Source organism: Zerene cesonia, chromosome 1, assembly GCF_012273895.1.
Source record: "Zerene cesonia ecotype Mississippi chromosome 1, Zerene_cesonia_1.1, whole genome shotgun sequence".
NCBI classification, from domain to species: domain Eukaryota; kingdom Metazoa; phylum Arthropoda; class Insecta; order Lepidoptera; family Pieridae; genus Zerene; species Zerene cesonia.
This window is the reverse complement of record NC_052102.1, coordinates 5,844,055-5,868,159: the sequence shown is the minus strand read 5'-3', so window position 1 is coordinate 5,868,159 and position 24,105 is coordinate 5,844,055. Positions and strand designations below refer to the sequence as shown.

Genomic DNA, 24,105 nt, shown 5'->3' with positions numbered 1-24,105 from the left:
TTTTGTGCTTATCCGGTATCTATGAGAATCGGCCAACATCTATTTTTCATACCCCTAAATGATAGATGATGCAGCTAGAATATTTTTTCACAGGTCTACCTGGTGATAAGGGTGATAGAGGCTTTACGGGTAGAACGGGAGACAAGGGTCAAAAAGGATTAGCTGGACGTGCCGGTCCTGTAGGACCAAGAGGTCTACCTGGATTAAAAGGAGACAAAGGGGAAATAGGATCAATGGGATTCCCAGGAACCGCTGGAGAAATTGGACCCAGAGGATTCCCTGGGCTACCAGGGTTCAAGGGTGACAAAGGTGAAATTGGACCATCTATGCCAGGTCCTCCAGGTCCACCTGGTTTGAAAGGAAACAAAGGTGACTCTGGGCCAAGAGGTATATCTGGTATACCTGGAACAGATGGCCCATCTGGTCCAATTGGATTACAAGGTGAAAAAGGTGATAAAGGCTTCTCAGGTAGACCTGGCTTACCTGGTCCTATGGGATTCAAAGGTGATGCAGGCCCAGTAGGACCCCCTGGAGTTCCAGGTACACCTGGTATACCAGGACGAAACGGGCCAAAAGGTCAACAAGGTTTCCCTGGCAAAACAGGACAACCCGGTGTGGTTGGATTACCAGGTCAAAAGGGTGAACCAGGCATGCAAGGTCCAGATGGTCCTAAAGGTTTTCCAGGGCCTCGAGGTCGTCCAGGAATACGTGGTATCACAGGCGTAGATGGTAGTCCAGGAGAAAAGGGAGACAAAGGAGATATTGGAATCGCGGGTATTCCAGGTAATCCTGGTGCGGATGGTCCTATGGGACCTGCTGGTATTAAGGGTTTAAAAGGAGATCAAGGTTTTCATGGGCCCCCTGGTCCGCCTGGAAGAACAGGCATCCCTGGAGATAAGGGGGATCGAGGCTTCCCAGGCCCCATGGGTCCTAAGGGTGATGCAGGCTTAGCAGCAAGTAAAGGTGAAAAGGGTGATGCCGGTCTACCAGGTTTAAGAGGATTAGACGGACAGCCTGGACAAGATGGTCAAAAAGGAAGCAAAGGAGATGATGGTCTTCCAGGGTATGGTATTCCTGGAACCCCAGGCGAAAAGGGTGATATGGGTCCATCAGGAATGAATGGATCTCCGGGTCAGCAGGGCGATAAGGGCGATCGTGGTTTAACAGGATTATCTGGATTAAAAGGTGATAGAGGATTAACAGGAGAGCCTGGCCGTCCTGGTCGACCGGGCTTAGATGGAGCACCGGGTTTACAAGGAGATATAGGTCTTCCAGGTCTTGAAGGAGAGAAAGGAGATAAAGGAGACCGAGGATTTGATGGCAGAGATGGACTCGATGGTCCTAAAGGTGATAGAGGTCCACTTGGCCCTCCAGGATTAGAAGGCCAAAGAGGTTATCCAGGTCAAAAAGGAGATAGAGGGCTTCCGGGTCCTTCAATAAATGTAAAAGGAGAAAAGGGAGACATAGGACAACCAGGATTACCTGGCGTACAAGGAGAAAAGGGTGAAAGAGGCAGAGATGGGTTACAAGGGATGCAAGGAGAAAAAGGTGAACGTGGATATAATGGACAAAAGGGAGAAATGGGCCGCAACGGACTCCTTGGCGAAAAAGGTTATATTTACTTTCTCATTTATTATATGTATCTATATTTAAATTATATAATTTGTTACTGCAGATATTTTCCCTCATAATATATTTTTGACAAATGTTTTTAAAATATTGACAATTTACAGGTGATAGAGGCCCAGCTGGACCCGAAGGAAGACCTGGTCTAACCATTAAAGGTGAAAAAGGTTTACCAGGTCTCGCTGGGAAACATGGTCGACAAGGTTTACCAGGTGCACCAGGTGAAAAAGGAGAACAAGGCCTTCCGGGACTGCCGGGACAAGTTGGAGTTCCAGGAACTCCTGGACAACCAGGCCTACAAGGAGAAAAAGGAGACCAAGGACGCGAAGGTGTTGCTGGACCTCCAGGTTTCGATGGAAAACCAGGTGCGCCAGGGCCACCTGGTGTACCAGGTGAAAAGGGAACTAAAGGTGATAAAGGTGCTATTGGGTTCGGTCAACCAGGTATGAAAGGTGAACAAGGTCCTCCCGGTTTACCCGGATTGCAAGGGGATAAGGGAGACAAGGGAGAACGTGGACTTGATGGTCTTGATGGGCAACAAGGCCCAATGGGTTTCCAAGGAGACAAAGGAAACAAGGGTGTTCCAGGAAGACTTGGTTTAATTGGAGTTGAAGGAATGAAAGGTGATAAAGGAGATGCAGCACAAATTGTCTATGGAGCTAAAGGTGAACCTGGTCCAAGAGGACCTCCTGGATTGGATGGTCCACCTGGTCGAGATGGAATACCTGGCTCGAGAGGATTAGATGGTAACCCGGGTGAAAAAGGAGACCGCGGTTTTCCAGGTCCTAGAGGTCTTACTGGTCCTCCTGGGCCTCAAGGCTTACAAGGATTCCAAGGTGAAAGAGGAGAAATAGGACGAACTGGTATGCCTGGTTTACCAGGTGCTCCTGGAGCGCCTTGTGAGTACAAAGATTACCTTACTGGATTCCTTTTAGTTAAACATAGTCAAACTGAAAAAGTGCCTCAATGCGAGCCTGGTCATATTAAACTATGGGATGGATATTCCTTGTTATACATCGATGGTAACGAAAAAGCTCACAATCAAGATTTAGGTTACGCCGGTTCTTGTGTACGAAAATTCAGCACAATGCCATTCCTATTTTGTGATCTCAATGATGTATGCAACTACGCGAGTCGAAACGATCGAAGTTATTGGTTGTCTACTAACAACCCTATACCTATGATGCCAGTAGAAAATTATGAAATTGCAAAACACATATCAAGATGCGTAGTTTGTGAAGTTCCTGCTAACGTTATTGCAGTACACAGTCAAACTCAAGATATACCAAACTGTCCAGCTGGATGGAATTCGTTATGGATAGGTTACAGTTTTGTCATGGTAAGTAAAACTTTATTTTAATTCGATTAATTATACATAAACGCAGCATTTAACTAATGCATCGTCGTTGTTATAGCACACTGGCGCTGGAGGAAACGGAGGTGGACAAGCTCTTGCAAGCCCTGGCTCATGTCTTGAAGATTTCCGGGCGACACCATTTATAGAATGTAACGGTGAAGGTGGTACGTGTCATCATTTCGCTAATAAACTTAGTTTTTGGATGGCGACCATCGATGAGAATAAGCAATTTGCCATGCCTGAAAGGGAGACAATAAAAGCAGGGCGCTTACTTACACGAGTCTCGAGATGTACTGTTTGCATTAAAAACACAGCAAGTCAACCAGTACCATATTAAGTTTGAACTTGTAATGGATTTAATGGGTGTTATAAATAGAATCTTCTCGATAATGTAACGTTCACAAAATATTGTTTCAAATGTTATTGCAAATAAAGAAAATTCTGATAGATGGATGGAAATTACATTTACATTTTTAATATTATTTGCATTTATACAAAAATACACCAAAGCTATTTAATCTTAAGATTAGTTTAAGTTACAAAATATTTATCAATCACACAACGAAATATTTAACGGAATACGTGACATAGAACGTGTGAAACTGGAAATACTGTATTTAAGTAGAATCATTTTATATATTGACTAGTCACTATAAACATTGTTCCATGAAGTCAAATCAAAAAAGATAAATATAATAAAGAAGTTGGGTGTATAGTAATCGTATTGATGGGGTATGGCTCTGTCTTACGTTTTGTCGATTAAAACTTTACATGCATAGAATTTTGATTTTAGATTTAATTTTTATTGTAATTCACTTATTTGAATTTTCCATGTAACAATTTAAGCTAGGAAGCTTTTGTGTATACTTAACTTAACTGCTTACATTACTTAAATGTTAAATAGCCTAAGAAAATCATAATATAAAGAAAACTAATTAAAGTGATTCACATATTTTTGAAATATCTTTTATCTATGGTATGTAATAAAAATAAGTACATAAACACTGCCATTGTAGATAAATTAATAATGTTATATAGATATTGAATATGATAAGTTTTCATTTTAATAAAAATAATTTCCAAAAATATTACTGTGTTTGTATTCTGTGTATCTAACATAAACATTTTCCCTTTTTTATAATTTGGTAATATGTCTCTAACATATGAAGTTATATGTGTTTGTTCGTTGGAATAGATAAAAATCTCAGTTTAACATGTTTCAGTTTGTATGAGAGTTGGGACAACAATTTTGGTATTTTCTAGATTTCCAAAATTTAGACTATTTAGATCCCTAATAACAGTATGCATCTATTTAAGAATCTTCTATAACATTCCCAATATCTAACTAGCTTGTAAATTCCAGATCGATAATAACAGTTTCACACATTTTGAAATTCATATCTTCACATTTATTCACAAGTTTTTGAACTGTCTACAACATTCCAGATTGATAATAACCAATTTAAAAACATTCTGGGTCATTCATAAATCAATTCATAACATTATTTCATTATATATTTTGGTTACTCTCACATTTTGGTTATTTCTATATCATGTCTAGAACATCTCAGAACGTTATTCTGTAAACTTTTCGAATCATTAGTCCATAGAAATTTTTAAAACCTCCGACTTGGAATATTGCTTCAACCGATGAATTGGGAATAAACTTAAAGTTAGATTTAATCTAGCTATTTCGTTGTTACTTCATTCTTATATCTACACATTTTGGGCCACAGCAGGTATCAAATGTACCAATAACCAAATGATTCCTGCAAGGCGGTTATTGAAGTCTTTTATATTGCTGATGGGTTAATATACTACGTATTACGTAGTTCTACATTAATCCCAGATTAACACTGAGGAGGATAAGATCTACACCACAAACTACCCAAAATCTACCAAAGAGGGTCCAGAGAGTTTTGATGCTGTTCGAGAACATCAGGCTGCAACTCGCTCAATGTTTGCTCGGCTGGTCTGACGACTGGTCAACTTTATGAGCAATAGCTACAAATATAGTCGATATAAAGAGATCTCTTTAATTACTCTGTGCTACGTAAACTGCAAGTGGCAACATGGCGGTTAGGCCGGAAAATATATATTCCTTACTCTATAGTGGCAACCCTACGCCGTCGTGTCAATAAGCGGGAAAAGCAAGGGACAAGTCTCCGCGCACTGAATGAAAATATTCTATTGTATTTTTTTTATTGAAATATACAAATAATTGGCTATAATACCAATTTATTCATAATGTCTAAACAATAAAAAATATCATAATGTTTGAATGGGCATACAGTGGTGCGAATAAAGCTGTACCTAGAAATGTGGGCCCCGAGTGTGCGTTTTTTTTATCCACTCAAAGAAAAATTATTGAAACCATTCTAGTAGCTGCAATTTGTATTTATGTTATTGTAAGTATGTATTCTTTGAATATCAAATATATTCAAATTTACGTAATGTCCAGACATAATTAAATTATAAACATTGTTACGATGTATGTAGATTTAATTTAATTAATATATTTTTTTGTTGTTGGAAAGGTAAAAACGTTCCCAAAGTTACACATTCCAAATGAAACATCATATGTTAAGAGTGACAGAGGAGGTAAAAGGTTACTTGTGATACTATTGGCCTTATTATGGGGGATGGAAATTGGTTTCAAATTTGCATCCCGCACTGTTATATATTTATTAAATCCATGCCATGTGACAACTTTAATTCAAGTAAGTATTTTAATTTGATTTATGCTCCTTTTCGCCATAACAGTGCGATAATTTAATTTATAAATATGCAATTACAAAATTATTGCACAAATATACCTTAAAAAAACATTTTAAATACAAATGTGTTACAAAATAGTTATTAAATTAGTAGAAGACATTGTTTACATAGAAATAATTTAGTATTTTCTTGTGTTTGATAGAAATAGAAATAATTTGTGAATTTTAGGCTATACAAAGAGCTAATATTTGGATGATACTTATATTTACCTATATAGGCAAAATAATATAAATATCTAGCAAATTACCATTTCTGTCTAATTGTTGAAAATTAAATGTACATGATGAATTCAAATTTTAAAGACCATAATGTGTAACACCAGTTTATCATTATTTCAGATTTATTTATTGGCGGCACCACCTAGCAAATCTGTAACAGCTCTCTTTAGAATTCATTTAAATCTACTTAATGGACCACTTTTAGCCTTTTTATTTCCAGAGACAGCTTCCAGAACTGTAAGTGATTAGTTTTAATTTCATATATTGACAAATTGCTACCCTTACAAAAATTGTAACATAGAATGGGTGGCCTAGTAGCTATATAGCATTGACATGGTGAGGGAAAATATGGGTTTGAATCCACCTCATCATATATAGTTTTTATGATTTCAACTATTAAATAAGATAAAAATATTAACTTAATATTAATTCATTATTTATTTGTAGATATTAGCTGAAGCTGCATTGTATTGGATTCAACATGGTATGATGTTTGTCATACCCTACTATTTGCTCAGAATTGGTGGTATGTGTTGTGAACTTGAAATAAAATATAAATAAGTGGAACCATATACAAAGGTTTAAATGTTAATTGGTATAAATAGCTGTTTACAATTTAGTCAACATTTGCTAATTGTTTTAAACCTTTCATATGGCTCAGCTCAAATCCTGATAATTATTGAGTTATAATAACCCATTATCCTTATATGTATTTATTTAAATTTTTAGGTGTTTATAATATTGAACCTTTTTGGGACTTTAATTGGGCTATCTTCAGTTACTGTCTCAATTTGTTATACCACTTCATTATTTTACAAATTATTGCCATAGTAAGTTAATCTCCTTAATATTTAATTACCTAAGGATTATTTGTGTATATATATATAAACTAAACTTATTTGCTGAAAATGTTATTATTGATTTCTATTATGTTATTAGTTATTTAAATGCATTAATAAGCATTTAATTTTTTTCAGCCAGCACAAGTCAACTTAAATCATATGCTATGTCCGGCTATATTGGATCCCTTTGACGGTCCATGGTACCGTATAGCTGCAGTATTACACCAGGCTATTCTCTGTCCAATGTTATGTAAACTTTTCTGCCTTGTTGCAGAATTTTGCCTTACTAAGTTTCCGCCTACGAAAGTTAAACCAAAGATGAAAGATAATTTATTAGACAATATTCTAGAGCAAAGAGAACATGCTGAGTAGCTTTTTATTAAACGCTTATTTCGTTGTTTACGCTACTTCCACCGTGCGGAAATAGCCATGTGATATATTCGGCAAAGCCTGCGTATAAAATAAGCACCAAGTAGATTTAAAACGTAGAAAATGCGCTAAAGTTATTATTTTAAGTATTATGCTCGATTTTGCTTTAATTTTCGCACATTGAAGTCGTTATTTGAATACAACAATATTCACAAATAAAAATGTTGAGCTATAACAGCATTTTTAATTCTTGTCTCACTTTTTTAGTTTTCTTATTACATGGGAAAGGAAATTGAGAACTTACATGTGGGAGTCTAGCACACTTCGGCTCAAATCGCACACCCCCACAGCGTGAAATAGTAATATAACTGTGTTTTACAGCGAGTGGGGAGCCGGAGGTCCGTTTCCTTTCCCTCACCCTTCCCAGTCCATTCCTTTTTTCCAATGGTCAATCCTTTCCTTATTCTTCAACTCCTAAAAACCGGACATTACCTCTGTGAGCGGTGGTGATCGCTTACTATCAGATGTATCAAAAATCAAAAGCTCAGATGCTGCGCGCATAATAAAAGAAAAAATTTATGAATAATCTTATTTATAATAGTTTAATTAATAATTTTTATTTTATTTCTTTTTAATGTGGTCAACCAACACCTGTTACATTAAATCTTATAACACAACATGTAAATTTGGGTCAAGTTACAAGTTTTATTTGTATAATGTATTATTCATGTCATGTATTCATTGTAATATCAGTCATGTATTATTTGTATCATATACATATTATAAGTATCTATATAAGTAGGATCCTACCCAACAAATTGTTTATTGTTATTGATTATGGGAACACATAATAACGAAATAAAAAGTCAGTCACAGCATGTAATCTTGCCTGATTTAAACAAATGTATTGTAATTTAGGGTAGATGAATCTAAGAATGTGAAACCGTCAATAATTGTGAAATGGGTTTTCGATATGATAGGTCAAGTTAGATTAACTTTATTTGAAAAATACCAGTAGGATAATATATTCATTTATTTATGTAGGATAATATATGCATTATGGTCTAACAAAAAATAATGCATTTAAATTGTTGGCAAATGTTACGGAGCACAATTTTTTGACGGTTTGCAATCGCGCGAGTTAAATTATATTATAAAGGTTTTTACAATTTTATGGCGACTTATGGTACTGGTTGACTAGCTAGTCTCAATAAAGATCGACCCCAGTCAGTAGGACGTTGAAGAGTAAGTATTATCTGTGATAGGACTATAGGTAAGAATTCATCTCCGAAAAAAACATCATCGTCCACTTTATAGCAGTTTTGTTTATAAGATTTAGAGAAAATTAAAACTACAAATACGATAATTTCTTATTTCGTAATAAAGGTCCTGTTATATATAATATATTTAAAGTTGTAATAAAATTAACATCGTTTTTACACATATCATTCAAGATATTTAAAAACGTGATGTGTTAAATTGATCTGCTTTATTAACAGAGTATAGAAATTATCAAGCGTTTTTTGTTTATATTAGCTTGGGGCAAAAGTATTTCATATTGTTTGTACAAAAACAAAACATGTTTAGGTATAATATTTATTTGTTTATAAAATGTATTGTGGCCTTTTGATCGATTACTTTTTGCCATCTTGTGGGTAGTGCCACGATCCCATTCCTGTAAAAATTTTGAAACTTGATTAAAAAAATCTGTAGTCAAAATCAAGTAAATCAAGTAAGGTAAACAGTGTTCTTTTGAGGTTACTTTATGCTTCCTAAAAAGTTCTGCTATAATCGAAACAGGTGGAAATTTGATGGGGCAAAGTCAGGGCTATACGGAGAATGCATCAACACATCCCAGCCAAGCTCTCTCAATTTTTTCTACCCGGCTTTAGATGAGTGTCGTCTGGCTTTTTTATCGTGGAACACCACGTCCTTCCTATTCACCAGCTAGGGCCCGTTTTTCTCAAACTCAAACAATTATTTATTCAATTAGATCTCACTCTTGGATCGTCACAATTGTTTTTCGTTTACGACCGGTTGGGAAGGCAGTTTCTAATTTTAAACTCATCAGTAGAGGTCAAAATTGATAGTTTACCCGGTGGCATAAGCTCAAAGTGGACGATTCCTTTCTAATCCCACCATACAGATAGCATCACTTGTACCCAGTGAGGCTGGGCTTAGCCACGGTCTGTGGGTCGTGTCTGTAGTTGGTCCATGCTTCGATCATGTTCTTTTTCGCACATTCTTATCGTAAGTCACCCATTTTTCATCACCCTAAATTAATCAACTATTTAAGAAATGAATGATTCGGCATTGTTCATGTTTCAACAAAATATAATCGCAATTGGAAACACGTTGCTTAGGTTTCTCTCAGTGAGTTCATGTGGTATGCAAATGTTAAGTTTTTCCTAGTACCTATACTACATTTCATAACTGACGTAAAACTGTTTTATGATCCACATCCAGTTCTTCAGCTATGTCGTAATAATAACAATAAACACTTTATTACTCAAATAAAACAAAATAAAAACAAAAATATTCACAAAGTAAAAAGCTGTACAAGCAGGTCGTGGCTACTGATATTTCGATCTTGCTCCACTTTCTCAAAGATGGCAGTGATTTGCATGTGGAGGGCGCCCCGAGCGAAACTCATCTTTCACACTAAAATTTCAGGACTTGATACCGAACTTGAACCACTTGATACCGCATTAGGTCCGTAAACCGCACAAATATTATTCGCGGCGTTCATCGCATTTTCATCTGACCTATACATGAAAAAGTGTCCGTCGTAATAATACATTGAATTAAAGTGGCGCCACATAAGCATCAGAGTAGAGTTTAAAGAAACTCAGAAAATCAATAAACGTACTTTTACAATAAAATGAATAAAAACGTACAATAAAATCACTCTAGCTACACCTTTTCTCATAATAACTCTTTAAGGTTATATTTACTACATTATTTTGTATAACGCGAGTAGTTGACATTTTCAATAAGTAACTACTCGTAAGTAATTAGTCGACAATATTACTAATTTTTTTAACTCGGCGTAGTTCAATTCGTTTACATTTGCTACATGTATTCCATACCCTGTGCCTACACCAGTGCCGAAAAGTGGAAGGTTTTTGAACTTATTTACAGCCTGCACATTTTTGTTAATTTTCTACCATATGGGAAGACTCCCTACCTCTACCCTCGATAATTTTATCTCATTGTAAACATGTAGCGCAGCGTTTGTGTAATTTGATTAACTGCATTCGTTCAACTGTTTCGCCGTATTCAATATGTTGAGATCAATTTCCTAGCCTTCAAATTCCTTTTTTCATGCTAAAATCTAACTATATTAGCACGGTAAATAAAACAAGTTCCATAATTTTTACAGGATACGAAAGTAAAACTTCAATTGCTTTAAAAATAGCTGTATAATTCAATTTAGTCTTATTAAAAAAATCATTTTAAGGAATAAAAACAGTTTTCAAAACTAAATATAACGTGTTCAAACTAATCTATTAGGTAATTTTCTATATTTTCATGACAAGTGCTCTTATATGAAAATGCATAATAAACAAATGGCGTTTTATTAAATTTCCGGGACCTTGTAGTATTTAATAATATAATTAGAGGTATGTCAATCACTAGCTCAAAATAAGCAAATCTTGCCAGGATGCACTCAATAAACATACTAGGAACTATGCATATAAAAAAACACTTAAATCAAGATATATCATACAACAGAGTAATTACACTAGTTAAAAGGAAATATGACTAGAATACTTTATTCTTCTGAATATAATTATGTATTTAGAATTACATAGAACATAAGATGAACGATGAGATTGAATTATTTCTCTATGACAGAATTAATTCAGAGAAAGTTATAAAATAATGTATCATTCGATAATAGTTTTCCCAATTCATGTGACTAATGGTTCTATATTGCTGTGGTTGTATTATTTTTAATATTCATACTTGGTTTTACACATGGACATAATATACCATAATATTTATCACACATTTTGACTAGCTGTACTCATAATTTGTATAGTTATATCAACCATCAAGAGGTAAACCAACATACACCATTGAAACTTCTGTATTACCATACACTGCAGACACTGTTGGATACAACTTTGTTTTGAATGGAAGATCTGTAAAATTGTATAAAAACATAATTAATATAATAATTATCTATGTATTCTTACATGCATTTATTATATTTTGTTTTTATTCCCTGATAATTTGTTTAATAAGGGTATAAAATTTTTATTTTTTGTTTTATTTCCTACAAATTGAATTTTATCTAGCATATTTTGCTACTAGATGTTATTCAGTAGAAAGTTGATGTTATTACACTGTCTGATTCTTTCTCAGGCCTAAAAAACTGAACCCATTTGGAGGAAATTTGGTAGAAAGATAATTTGAATCTATTTTCCACATTCAAAAACTGTAAACATATTTAGATGAGTGTAGAAAGTTGCTAAAGAACATGTGTGTAAATATATGCTGGCATAACACTGATTTTTTGATGACACCAATTCTTTGCTTGAACTTGGTTTGACTTGCTGCTGTGTGTCTAGATCCTGCAAATAACTATGTGTGCAAAAAAGACTAGAACATTAAAAATATAAATGATGTAATACAATACTTACTTCTGAAAGCAACACCCAAAAATTCATATTTTTTTTCAAAACATAGTGTTCCAGACTCACAATCCAATATAACTCTTACACGCTCTCCAACCTGTATGCAAGAAAACATAACATCAATATAAAAGTTGGTTACACCAATAATAATTCAATATCAGCTGAATGAGTTTAATGGTTTGCTGGATGTGTTTCTGGTTGGATTGGGAAAATAATAAAAAAAAAAATTAATGCCTTACAAATATATATCTACCTTCCTGGGCAAGAAACTCATTCTTTTTTATGAATCATTATGAAAAATGTAATTTTGACTTACTTGATATTTGGGGCTATTGTTTAATAGAGGATATTCTCCTTGAGTTTCTCCATTATGTAGTAAAATGTTATCAACCAAATTCCATCCCCAGCTGTGCTCATCATATCCCAGCAAACCCACATACCCCTGGCACTGCAATGGTGCCTCTTTTGTAGATACCCCTATTACAGCAACTGTTCCTAAGGGTCCCTCCCAAACAACTTCCCATGCATGTCTGCCTCGACTGAATCCCACTTTGCCTCGACAAGCATCTGTACTTTGTGCAACAGGATTTCTAAAATAAAACAAATCAATATCTAAAGATCAAAGATCTTATAAATCATTCAATGTTGCTGCCATTACGTCAAAAAGTAACGAAGAAATTGAATTTAAGATAACTTAAACAATTAAGTATAAACTCTTACCTGTGTAAAGTAAATCCATTTGGTTTGATATATATATTTCTTGAACAATCATATGGGTTCCATGCATGAAGGTATGCTCTTAATTTGGTTTTATAGGTTGGAAGGCTTGAAAGTAAATCAGATCTTAGAACTTCTTCTGCCAGCCTTCTGATGCAATGGTACCTCCACACGTCATTGTTTTCGTCATTAAGTATTCTAAACCATGTTTTACATACCAACATACAATGTTTTAAGTCTCTTAAATTAAGATACGTAAAAATATGATCTAAAAGATGATCCTTAACGAGCTCTGCAATAAGATAGTGATTGTGGGATTGATATCCATTCATTACAATAATGTTACAATTCCGGACAACTCTTTTGATATACATAACTTTGTTTATGTATTGGACACACAGATCGGTTAACGCCAGCGATACTATTAATAAATTAATATTTCTACAAACACATTTAAGTCATGCAATCATATTAAATAATACAAGAATTGAGTTTGCGCAGACACGTATCATTATTTTATAAGATTTTAAACAACTATTTTTCATCCGTGAAGAGTTTCAATTAAAATAATCAATAGGTAGGTTGTCAGTGCAGTACTTATGAACAGTAAACATTAATTTGTTCTTTGAATTTTGAAAATTCAAGTAAATGAATCAAAGCAAATTTTTACTTGACACTGACAGAAATCTGAAAACTTCAAAACTGCACACAAGCACTGCCATAGTATAAAGAGAGTCCGCCTCGTTCGTCTGTCTGTTCGTAGTAACAATACACAAGGTAATAACTGCTTTTACTGTTTGTATACACTTGTTCCTACATTACTTTATTTATTTTTATTAGATTATCTGTAAAAAAAAGATATGCATTAGGGGTGGATTGAGCCCCGCTACGCGCCGGCCAAGATAGCAGTTTCGTTTTGGGGTATGATAGGAGAAATTTTTTCAGCTTGCCTCAAGTACCTAGGTACCTAAAAATTGGTGCTAGCCACAGAGTAAGTTTTATACTACGTAATATCTCACTTGGTAGAAAATTTTAAAAAGTGTTCAGCTGTAAGCTGTAAATAACAGTTCAAAAATCTTCCAGCGCTGGTGTAGACAAATGGTATGGTAAGAAAGTAGCAATTGTAAACAATCATACGTAAAAGTATGCTGAGTTGAAAAATTTAATATTATTGTCGACTAAAGTTACTTATTGAAAATGTCAATTTCTCGCGTAGTACAAAATAATGTAGTAAATATAACCTTTGTTACTATAAGAAAACGAGTAGCTACAGTGATTTTTTCCAGAATTGTAAATAGTACGTTTATTGATTTTTTACTCATTTTTGATGCGCGTCAGTAGCTACAGCTAGTACACTACGGCAAAAATTAGTACCTATCTATAGATAGAGCTGAGAGCAGTACTTTTATATAATTACTAGCTGCACCCGGCAAACGCTGTTCTGCCTTACTCTTATCGTTTAGTGGTATGAAAAATAGATGTTAGCCGATTCTCAGACCTACCCAATATGCTTACCAAATTTCAGAGGAATCGGTCAAGCCGTTTCGGAGGAGTATAGAGACTAACATTGTGACACGAGAATTTTATATATAAGATAATATGGAACATTATGGCTGCGTTGGTGACTCTGTGGTAGTTTACGTAGTGACTAGTTTCAATCTGTGGTGGAAGTATAGTATAAATTATCATGTTATGGATTACGGTCTACGATTGTTTGTGTAGGTATCGAATACAGTCAATGTATAATTGTTGTTTATTTACTATCCATTACTAAACACATAACAGTATGCCTGCAATTGACGCCAATTTTAATGAAGATGATGAAGATTATATAATATCAAGGGCCAAAGAAGCACAACAACAAAACATTCATTCTGCTAAAGCATGGATGCTGACGGCAAAAACTTTATTTCCAACAAATTTTAAGATTCAATTCGAGGCGTATTTGATGGAAAAACAGTCTGGAAATGTTCACGAAGCAGCAGAATGTTTCAGTTCTCTAATGACTTCAGGACAAAACTTACCCGAATTATTGCCAGAAATATCTGCAATTGCAAACGCTTTGAAATCTTACGAACCTAGTTTCTTAAGTCAAATGTTCGATAATATATCACCAGACATACAGTTAACTATTTTAAAAACAAGTGTTGAAAATAGTGATGACACAATGGAACATTGTCGGCTATTAGTACTTTTGCTTAAAAAGTTTCCACAACTTGGAGTAGATAGTCTTGTAAAGACTTTAATTAATGCTGAAAAATTTTTTTGTGACAATAGGTATGCAAGATTGCTTGTCGTAGAAACACTACCTCTTCTTAGCTCACTTGAATCACCAAGATTGCTTCAACGATTATTGGTAAAAGCAATTGATTTTTACAATACCTATGTTTATGATGATATTGAACATGATATTACTGATCCATGGCAAAGGCTTTTCGGGGTCTTAGATTTGTTGGGAAGGCAGCTTGGATGGGATCCTTACCTTGTTAATTATGCTAATAGTCTGAATAAAGAATCATATTTCCAAAAGCTTTTAACATTAAGAAATGTTGAAGATTGTCGGCAATTACTCTACTGTGGCTTAGCTTATTTTCTTAGATCTCTGTATGAACACAAATCACTTAAAGGAAATCACTTATTAATTGAATCATTGTCAGATCCAGATTCACCACCTTCTAAGAGAAGAAAGGGTGATATAGAAGTAACTGGAGTATCAGCTTATCAATTCCAAGCAGCTGCTAATTGTTGGGAACTTCTACATAGTAATGATATAATTTCTAGAGAATTTATGAAATTGACATCCCAGTTGCAAACCAAACCGTGGTTAGAAGGATTTACTGAAGAATTAGCTCTTTATAAGGGGAAATATGACGAGGCTATACCTCCACCCAATGTGACAAGCCTTTCTGCAAATATTATAAGAATATCAATCAACTACTTTCAGAAGAATTATACAACTTGTGTAGAAAATATTTTAGTTGCTCTTCCCCAATTGCCTTCTATTGAAGGCACATTAGAAACAGATTTGATTGTTGGTGGAAAGCATAGACATCTCCATTTCCTACCACCAACTAAAGCTGCCATAATGCACTATTTCTGCTCATTGCTTATAAGAATTTTACTAAATACAGGAAATACTGCTGATCTTACTTATGGACACATGTTGGTTCTTATGCAGTTAGGGTGGCCTCAAGAGGAAAGTATATTCCTCCATATCTTAGATGTTATAAGACGAACAGGTGTTTTCCACTATCATTTATTTTCAGCATATATTATTCATATAGACATATTAGAAGAATTAAGTTATATTTGGAATGAGCATGGAAAGAGTGTTGTATTAGATATTCTTCCTAATTCCCAACAGCATTTAGGGCAAAGAAGAATTGGGACAAGAGGAGCCGATAAAGGTGTTAAGGAAGATTTCAAACAGGCAATGAAAACTCAAGTTGCTAGATGTAATGAATCAATGTTAAATTTAATGATTCAATTTATCAATTCAGAAAGATCTTATTTACTTCAAATACTCTAAATAGTATTCATGAAATATAAATACATATAGGGTGTTAAGATTGTTTTATTGAAAAATTCCATTACATTTTAATTAAAATCTCTTAGTATCTAAATTATTAAGATGAATGTAATTATAAATTATGTTGGTTTTTTTATGAACTTCCTTCATATGAACCAACAGCCAATAGAAGATTGCGTCTAGTGAAGTGTAAATTTTTAAGAGGCGAGTTTTTAGTAGCGAAAGAGCGCAATAGAAATTTTTCTTCCTTTGGCGCTGAACCAGTAGCATTGTTATCATCATTTGTACTTTCATCTGTTATAGCCACAAAGTCCCACAATTTGATAGTACAATCCAATGAGCCTGTAACAAACTTTATTAAATAAAAAACAGGACAAAACAAACAATAAGTGCATGTGTGCAATCAATGCAGCATTTGATATTCATACATCAATAAACAAATTATTTTAATCTAACCTGATGATAGTATTGCACCGTCACGGCTAAAAGCCAATGTAGTTATTGGCGCAGAGTGGAAAAGAGGTAGGGCTGCTGTAGGTGAGCCAGTGGAGATGTCCCAAACGATAATCTCGCCTCCGCCGCCACCCGATGCGAGCCAGCGGCCGCACACAGAGAATGACAACGTAAATATTGTACGCTGTAAATAAGTGTAAATCTAAATAAGTTTAAGGCAATAGACAGCGTTATCTTTGGATGGTGTCATATATGATATTAGTTAAGATTCAAATAAAAATAATAAGGTTTTTTGATTTAAAAAATCAGGCAAAATTTTTTGGTTTTCAGTTCACAGCAAAAATTAAAATAAATACAATACCGCTTACTTTGTGACCAGTCATAATGCGTACTTGTGTTCCAGTCAAACAGTCCCACATGCGGACAGTTCGGTCGCTCGACCCAGTGGCAATATAGTTTGAATTAGGATGAAATTGAACACACTGAAAATAAAAATAGATCAAGCCATCTCTTTTTGTTTATTATAAAGTTTTTAAAGTATAAATATTCCAATTGCCTTAATGTTTGAAACACATGAGGGTAACTATATGTTTAATGTGCGAGTCGAGCACGTATCGGCACGGTCGGGGGAGGTACCACAATCCCACAGAAGATCGACGTAAAATAGTAGCATATGAATGTTACTGTGTGTTTAGTGCAATAAATGATGAACCGGAGGCCAGTTTCCCTTTCCTAGTCCATTCCTTTATTCGCATGGTATATCTTATTCTCGTATTATCTTAAAAGCAGGTTATGCTACGTGGGTGAAGTCATTTGGATGATTCATTTTTTTAATTCAAAGTTGCTGCCTACTGTGTTACATTTCAAATCTGGTCTCGTTTTTTGTTAAAAATAATTATATCATTTGTGTGTTTTTATTCATCAAGCAAGATATTAATTTAATGGTGATTAATTCTGATCAATAATTTTTTTTATTAATCTCGTATATAATAAAATGCCTTTGAAGCAAGGACTTCAAACTGTCTTTCAAATATGTAGTAACCATAGAGAAAATCTTAATTGATACTGTTTCATTTATAATTATTTTAAGCTAGCTTTTCGTCCGCGGCTTCGCCCGCGTAGGATTCGCTTATATCGCGCGACATATTCAGGAGTATTTTCATCGCATCAAAAAGTATGGTTTGTTCTTTCCCACGTTAGCTCCATCTTCATACCAAGTTTCATCAAAATCGGTTTGATAATAACGAACTATCATACAAACTTTCATCCCCTCTTTCAACATATCCTTTCCCAAGTTCAGTTCTATCTTCATAACAGATTTTGTCAAAATCGGTTCAGTGGCTTTAAAGCGTAACAGACAGACAGACAGAGTTACTTTCGGATTTATAATATTAATAGGGATGTTATCCTACTTACAATCTAAAAATCACAAAAAATAACATACATATCATTTTGTACTAAAAATTAACGAAAGTTACATAATATGATATCAAAATCTTACATCAACATCTGACAAATGTCCAGCAAATATTCTCAATGGCTGATGATGGTCAGTGGCCCAAAGACGTACTGTGCGATCGTGGCCACTGGAAACAAAGTAATGGCCATGCGGAGACCATCTAACATCCCAAACCGGCCAAACATGACCTCTATATACGACTAGACACGTCCAGCATTGCAATGACCATAACCTGACTGAAAAGATATGAACATAAATAACATGATATCCTCATTGACATTTATTTTTTTAATTTTTATGATCTATGTAACTTATTAGTTATTAGTATTTTGTATAATATATTTAAGCCGCGTTGCGCAAAAATGACTGGATGTTATAAGTTGTAAGGCGTGTCTTTTGCCGTGACATTGTAGCTCTCAAACGCTGATGAATTAGTAAAGATTAGCTATGCCATACTGCTGCCACAAAATGGCAGATTAAATATTTTAATCACAATATTCAGGTAATATTGGTATCAAAGGGCTTGACTACTTGAAATACTATATACTGTGACAAACTTAAAATTGACAAAGGCCGCTACGACAAGATGGAGGCGGGAAAATTTAAAATATTTAATTATTACTATTAAGTATCACTTATAATTATAATATTATTAATTTAATCGGTACATGTCTTACTCAATGATATATTTTATCAATTTGTTTAAGATTCATGTTTTTTTTCATGTATTACCTGTGGAATCTTCCGAACAAGATAGGAGCATTGTTTTAAATGGATCAAAGCCCACTTTGTACACAGGTCCACAATGGCCAAACAGTGTACGACATGTATCTCTGTCTTTTTCTTCCATCATTCTTACAAGAACATCACCTGTAATAAATTATTAACTCAAATTACATAATTCTGCTACTCTTTTCGGCGCAATTTTCAACAAATTACAATTCATTTTACAGAAAAAAAATACCTGCTTCTCTGTCAATATCTTGCAATTTGTCAACAGATTTCATTCCACGAAGTCTAACAGTTGTTAATGTCCATACCTAAAATAATCATAAAATATTTCTGTATATTAATGATGCAAAAACTACTCAGCTAGTTAACACAAGAATGGTAGCAAATTATTATGATTTTTATATTTTACTAACCTTAATAGTGGAATTGTTAAAGCCCACGGCAAGTAATGTGGAATCATCACAGATATCAGCACACAAGGCATTGTGACTGCTGTTGAGCAGTGTATAGAAACATATAGAAGGCAGTGTCTCTGGTCCCAGTTGAACACGCTTGGAAGCTTCTCTTAGAGCTTTCCCTTTTTCTATCTTGTCAGTTTCTTTCCTTTAATTGTAACAGACATGGAAATTTTAGAGGAAATGTTTTATTTAATATGAAAAATACATGCTGATTTTACAACTTATACTTGAAACTCATTTATATTCAACTTACAATTCTGGCAATGGAATTCTGTCATTGGGAGGAGCATTAGGATCCAATTTTGGCTTTTTCATAAATATGTTGTCCTTTTTAGCTTTCTTCTTTTTAGGCTTATCAGGTGTTTCTTCTACTTCCTCTTCATCTTCAACTGGTGTTGGAAGAACTTCTATATACGGTTCTTTAAGAAGGCCATAGTATACTTTTGCCCGGTTTTCTGTATATAAAATTAAATGTATCAAAAGGTTTGTTATGGAAAGCAATTGATAACTTGAAATTTATTTTAAACAGCATTAAAATGCTATTAATGATAAATCCTTGTTGAATTGAACCTGACCTCTGGACAGGCATTGTGTTTATAGCTCAAAAATATTGGTAATATTTTTGAGCTATAAACACATAAATGCTATAAATTGTCATAAGAATTTTAAATTTAATGAATTTCTTTAACACATTCAGCATTAAAAAACTTGCTGACAACACAGAGAGGATGAATTAAAAGAGTTACAGAGCGAAACACTCTGACAGCGGTCACAACACATAGTGGTTATGAAAAAGCTGCCACACCACATTCAGAGATATCATGCTGGTCAAGTATTGTACATTGCACAGGCTTTGATTATCTACATGAAACTTGATAGCAGTGGGTGAGAGCGAGACTCAAATTTTGTATGAATTTAAAATTATTTCAAGTAAACATACAACACATCCATTACTTGTAGATTTTGCATATTCATTTGAATATGAGTAATTACTATATAATCTATATATGTTGTTATGGTATATCATATAATGCTTACATACAATACTAAATAATGTGAACATACACACTCTATATCAGCCAGGGATTAAGTATGTACATGATCCCTGAATGCCAATGGTGAAAGATGAACAAACAGACAAACAAACTCATCAGCCTTATATTATTAATGAGAAATTTTTTTGAGAAAATTATTGAATACCATTTCTTGTGGCTTCACCAAGAATTCCTCCAGCAGTTGCTCTCACTTGAGCTTGAGTTCTTCCAGGCCCATCATGAACATCAATTTGTATGTGATTATTTATTATATTAATAATCACCGGTGAACTTTTCTGTTCATGCAGAAATCTCTTTAATTGAGAAGAAGCATCTCTCGAAAGTTGCACTTCAAATTTATTTGAACTAAAACAATTAATTATAATTACTAACAATCTGTCATTTATTAGGTATATATTGAATTACAAATTGATAAAATATACTTTTATTTACTTTATTCAAAAATGTGCAACAGATAAAGTTTATTTAATCATATAATATAATAAGAATAAAAATATTATAATTATTTTAAGATGTCCTAGTTGATTTATACCTATATATTTCAGCAATTTCATTTCCTTTTATTTGTTCTTTTGTTTTCACTATAGCAAGACGCTTCAAATCATCCTGGTAATAATCCTCTTGTTCCGGACCAAACCTTTCCAAAAACTTTTCAGCATGTTCATTGTGGTCATATAGTATAAGAACTAAATACATGTGAACAAAAACTGGATAGAGTAGTGTTGATAATTCATACTGAAAGTGAAGACGCTTATTTGAGTTTCTGACGAATGGAAATGTTATATCTTACAATTAACTTTATTATATTAATGTGTGATTAATCTAAATATACCTTGTAAATATCTAAGGAGTTTTCAATATATTTCTTGAGACCATCGTATGCAAGTTCGTAAGTAAATGGATCACTCTCGGTATGATGAGCTGTGAGGATACTTGCTAGTTCAACCTCGGGTAAGTCTAAATTATCAAATTGAGTATCTCCTAAGTTGGCTTCTTTTCTAAGGATTTCTTCAGTGCCCTGAATAATAATTAAAAAAAAATATATGATTCGGTACTGAAACAGCTATTGTAGTTTCGATTTGAATAATACCTTCAAGTTGTATTTTTTCAATAAGTGGAGCACGGCGAGAAGTGGTGTGGATTTGTCTCCCATTTTTAGTGCTTTACAAGCTGTTCATAAAAAGGGATGAAACAAATCCTCAAATAAGATATTTCTTAGTCAATATTCGAAAAAAAAACAGTATAATGTTTATAAATTACACACGCAAACAATTACATTTAAATGCTGTCGAATGTCAAATCATTACTCGAGTGTCGTCTGTCACTGTCACTGCCACAATTACAGATTCAATTAAATTTTTTTCACAATCATACATAAACTAGAGACTTTATCTATGACCACAATAAATGTCATAATGAGTATATACAAAGGCGAGCTATAGAGCGAATAAGTCTAGCATAAAAATGTCGTGCACATCTTACGAGAATTTATGTGAAATGGGCACGCTCTCGTCTCCACGACTAATTTCACCCATCCTCTTAGCGTTAAACACTAGCTAGCGATATCTCAAAGCATGACAAGGTCCAAGGGTCGCTATTCGCGGATTATACGCCACTCTCCGTGTCTTTCTTAAACATAACATCCTTTCTTACAATCCGCGACTGATGCTCACGATGCCAATAAATCACGTAGTAATTAGTTTTAATCTATGAATAAATCTGCCTACGATTGACATAGCGGACAGATGTAATCCCCACGCTCTATAGCTTTCATAAGTATATATAATATGCATGAGCGACAATAACAATTCTTTTTTAATGTAGGTAGATAGGTGCTTTAATTCTTTTGTATACATTAATTTGTTTTCATTATTATTTTTTTTTTAATCTTTTAGAAAATCATTTAATTCCAAAATGGCACAAGTGCCACATGAAGTCATTCATAAGGATTACAATTTTTCCTGTGCATAAAATAGCACGACTTGTATTAAAAAAAGTTTTATTTTACAGAACAGAATTACCATTCGAAAAATTTCATAGACATATTCGTACTCAGGGATTGTGAAAAGGGGAAAGGAAATGATATTAAGTACTTACCAACCTATTATTTTAATATATCCATGTTATTTAAAATAAATCTAGTATGTACATACTTTTTTATAATGCTGAAGAGGTTGATTGCGTTAAGGAGTTGTTTGCTTGCTTGAACGCGCTAATCGCAACCGCTGTGCCGATTTGGATAAAATTTGATATAAGGACAGTTTGAGTTCCGAGAAAGGTCAGGTTCAGTTTCAGAACAAGTTGATCTAGGAAATCAGAAAAACGGAACTATGAGGGGAAAATCCCGGGATAGTCAATCGTTTTCTTCGATTACGTGGGCAATGTCGCGGCCGCATAGCTATAATAAAATGTTAACAGTAGCCAAAAATAAATAAAATATGAAATAGAAACTTCATTTGCACTTAAAGCAGTAATTTATTTTATTAGTTATATTCAGAAAAAGCATAAAATGCATATTATTCTTTATGAGAGATTAAAACCTCTTAAAGTATTGTTTTATTTTGTCTATTAAATAAAGATATGTGCATTTGTTCTCACTTTTTCTACAATAATACGAACAATTGTTGTTTTTTTATTACTAACACATTTAAGGCGTGGTCTATTCTACACATATCAATTATTTTTGTATTAGAATATAAATTTAGCTACCTTTTCTAGAGGTGTGGAGTTGGAGAAAAAGATGAGACAACACTTGGTAAATGCATATTAAAAAATAATAATATAACAATTGTAATTGTACAATTTCAGTAAAAATTGTAACTGTACTGCACGCATATTTGTTATATTATTATTTTTCATCTTTTCTCATAACACCTTGTCAAATAAGTTAATTTAAAAAAAAATATTCATGTTACGTCTAAGGCAGAGCGAGATATTCTACCACTCGTATCTCGTGCTTAAAAGGGTGTCTCAGATATTGTATATATTGTAACAGAATAAATATTTTAAATTTGATTTTGATTTTAAACATGTCAGTTTATCAATTATTGGTGTCTGAGATCCCAAGAGCTTAATTTGCCACGATATTATGATTCGAAATTCAATTTAACACATTCCGTTAAGAGAGGGGTACGAGAGGGTAACCCCGTATACAAAATATCCCCAGATAAGCCAATGAGATTACTATCAAAGGCACTCAATGCACTGTGCGGGCACAATATCTATGAATTTAAGGTTTTATTTTGGATTTCTAAGATTTTTGTATAAAGCTCTAAACTCTCTGCAAAATTAATGATATGAAGAATACAATTTCTTTCTATATAGATAGACATTTATTATTTAAATGACTAGTCAGACATTTATTATTTAAAGGTTAGTTAGACCTAGAATTGTAACAAAGTATCTATAACTGGTTTTTAATTAATCAGAATTCAGACATCGTCCGAATAACAATCCAATTCAACACGTTAAATATTAGTTGAAATTAATGGATCTTAGTAACAAATACAAAATATCGTATAATTATCCGTTATCACCCGTTTCGCAAATTTTCAAAATCCACTGGCCAAAGAGCCTACTATAATTATACATATTATATTTCTCAATTTAAAATTTTATTGCTATGCGTTATAAAGTTTTAAAATGTTGGTTGCCTTTTTAATAGGTAGAAAAGTATTAAGGATAAGGTTTATGTACACATTACCTACAGAGTAATTTATTTGGTCGTTATAATATATATGTCTTATCTATAAAGCTTTATTACATTAAAATGCAAATAACTCTAATAATTGTAGCAATTTGATTAACTATTAGTTTGGATTATATAGTAATGGTCTGATCTATTAAGCTAATCTACACGTAGATATAGC

At 33.6% G+C, this 24,105-nt stretch overlaps 5 protein-coding genes across 5 annotated transcripts in view; 3 read left to right on the top strand and 2 right to left on the bottom strand.

Annotated features, from left to right (window-relative positions):
* The window catches only part of LOC119830152 (collagen alpha-1(IV) chain), a 12,902-nt gene extending 8,908 nt beyond the window's left edge, over positions 1-3,994 (top strand). Inside the window, exons 10-12 of the mRNA XM_038353454.1 lie at positions 94-1,611; positions 1,734-2,965; positions 3,042-3,994. Of these exons, the coding sequence (XP_038209382.1) occupies positions 94-1,611; positions 1,734-2,965; positions 3,042-3,320 (3,029 nt within the window). The 3' untranslated portion in view covers positions 3,321-3,994. The remainder of the gene's footprint in view (positions 1-93; positions 1,612-1,733; positions 2,966-3,041) is intronic.
* Positions 3,995-5,089: 1,095 nt separating this feature from the next.
* LOC119831160 (transmembrane protein 164) lies at positions 5,090-7,425 on the top strand. The gene is made up of 6 exons (XM_038354436.1): positions 5,090-5,391; positions 5,521-5,703; positions 6,100-6,216; positions 6,427-6,505; positions 6,709-6,809; positions 6,957-7,425. Exons 1-6 carry the CDS (start codon positions 5,257-5,259, stop codon positions 7,191-7,193), a joined length of 852 nt encoding a protein of 283 aa, XP_038210364.1. The 5' UTR covers positions 5,090-5,256; the 3' UTR covers positions 7,194-7,425.
* A 3,783-nt stretch (positions 7,426-11,208) lies between these two features.
* On the bottom strand, positions 11,209-13,424 carry LOC119830642 (F-box/SPRY domain-containing protein 1). Its single transcript, XM_038353703.1, has 4 exons — positions 12,554-13,424; positions 12,150-12,423; positions 11,840-11,930; positions 11,209-11,338 (listed from the first exon to the last, which is right to left on the bottom strand). The coding sequence occupies exons 1-4, from the start codon at positions 12,922-12,924 to the stop codon at positions 11,241-11,243; spliced, it is 834 nt and encodes a 277-aa protein (XP_038209631.1). The 5' UTR covers positions 12,925-13,424; the 3' UTR covers positions 11,209-11,240.
* Positions 13,425-14,176: 752 nt separating this feature from the next.
* On the top strand, positions 14,177-16,113 carry LOC119839710 (integrator complex subunit 10). Its single transcript, XM_038366138.1, has one exon. The coding sequence runs from the start codon at positions 14,337-14,339 to the stop codon at positions 16,077-16,079; it is 1,743 nt and encodes a 580-aa protein (XP_038222066.1). The 5' UTR covers positions 14,177-14,336; the 3' UTR covers positions 16,080-16,113.
* On the bottom strand, positions 16,102-21,541 carry LOC119839703 (transcription initiation factor TFIID subunit 5). The gene is made up of 12 exons (XM_038366125.1): positions 21,327-21,541; positions 21,069-21,254; positions 20,769-20,971; positions 20,382-20,581; positions 19,435-19,636; positions 19,137-19,326; positions 18,956-19,031; positions 18,724-18,861; positions 18,034-18,227; positions 16,901-17,014; positions 16,536-16,716; positions 16,102-16,421 (listed from the first exon to the last, which is right to left on the bottom strand). The coding sequence occupies exons 1-12, from the start codon at positions 21,387-21,389 to the stop codon at positions 16,213-16,215; spliced, it is 1,956 nt and encodes a 651-aa protein (XP_038222053.1). The 5' UTR covers positions 21,390-21,541; the 3' UTR covers positions 16,102-16,212.
* Between the last annotated feature and the right edge of the window lie 2,564 nt (positions 21,542-24,105).

Coding starts and splice junctions, on each gene's coding strand:
- LOC119831160 (XM_038354436.1), top strand. CDS start 5,257: ATGTTTGAATGGGCATACAGTGGTGCGAATAAAGCTGTACCTAGAAAT. Junction 6,217..6,426: donor CAGAGACAGCTTCCAGAACT/GTAAGTGATTAG, acceptor ATTTATTTGTAG/ATATTAGCTGAAGCTGCATT. Junction 6,810..6,956: donor TTTTACAAATTATTGCCATA/GTAAGTTAATCT, acceptor AATTTTTTTCAG/CCAGCACAAGTCAACTTAAA.
- LOC119830642 (XM_038353703.1), bottom strand. CDS start 12,924: ATGTATATCAAAAGAGTTGTCCGGAATTGTAACATTATTGTAATGAAT. Junction 12,424..12,553: donor AATGGATTTACTTTACACAG/GTAAGAGTTTAT, acceptor GTTTTATTTTAG/AAATCCTGTTGCACAAAGTA. Junction 11,339..11,839: donor TTTGGGTGTTGCTTTCAGAA/GTAAGTATTGTA, acceptor ACAATTTTACAG/ATCTTCCATTCAAAACAAAG.
- LOC119839703 (XM_038366125.1), bottom strand. CDS start 21,389: ATGGGAGACAAATCCACACCACTTCTCGCCGTGCTCCACTTATTGAAA. Junction 21,255..21,326: donor TGAAAAAATACAACTTGAAG/GTATTATTCAAA, acceptor ATTATTATTCAG/GGCACTGAAGAAATCCTTAG. Junction 18,862..18,955: donor AGATATTGACAGAGAAGCAG/GTATTTTTTTTC, acceptor AATTTATTACAG/GTGATGTTCTTGTAAGAATG.
- LOC119839710 (XM_038366138.1), top strand. CDS start 14,337: ATGCCTGCAATTGACGCCAATTTTAATGAAGATGATGAAGATTATATA.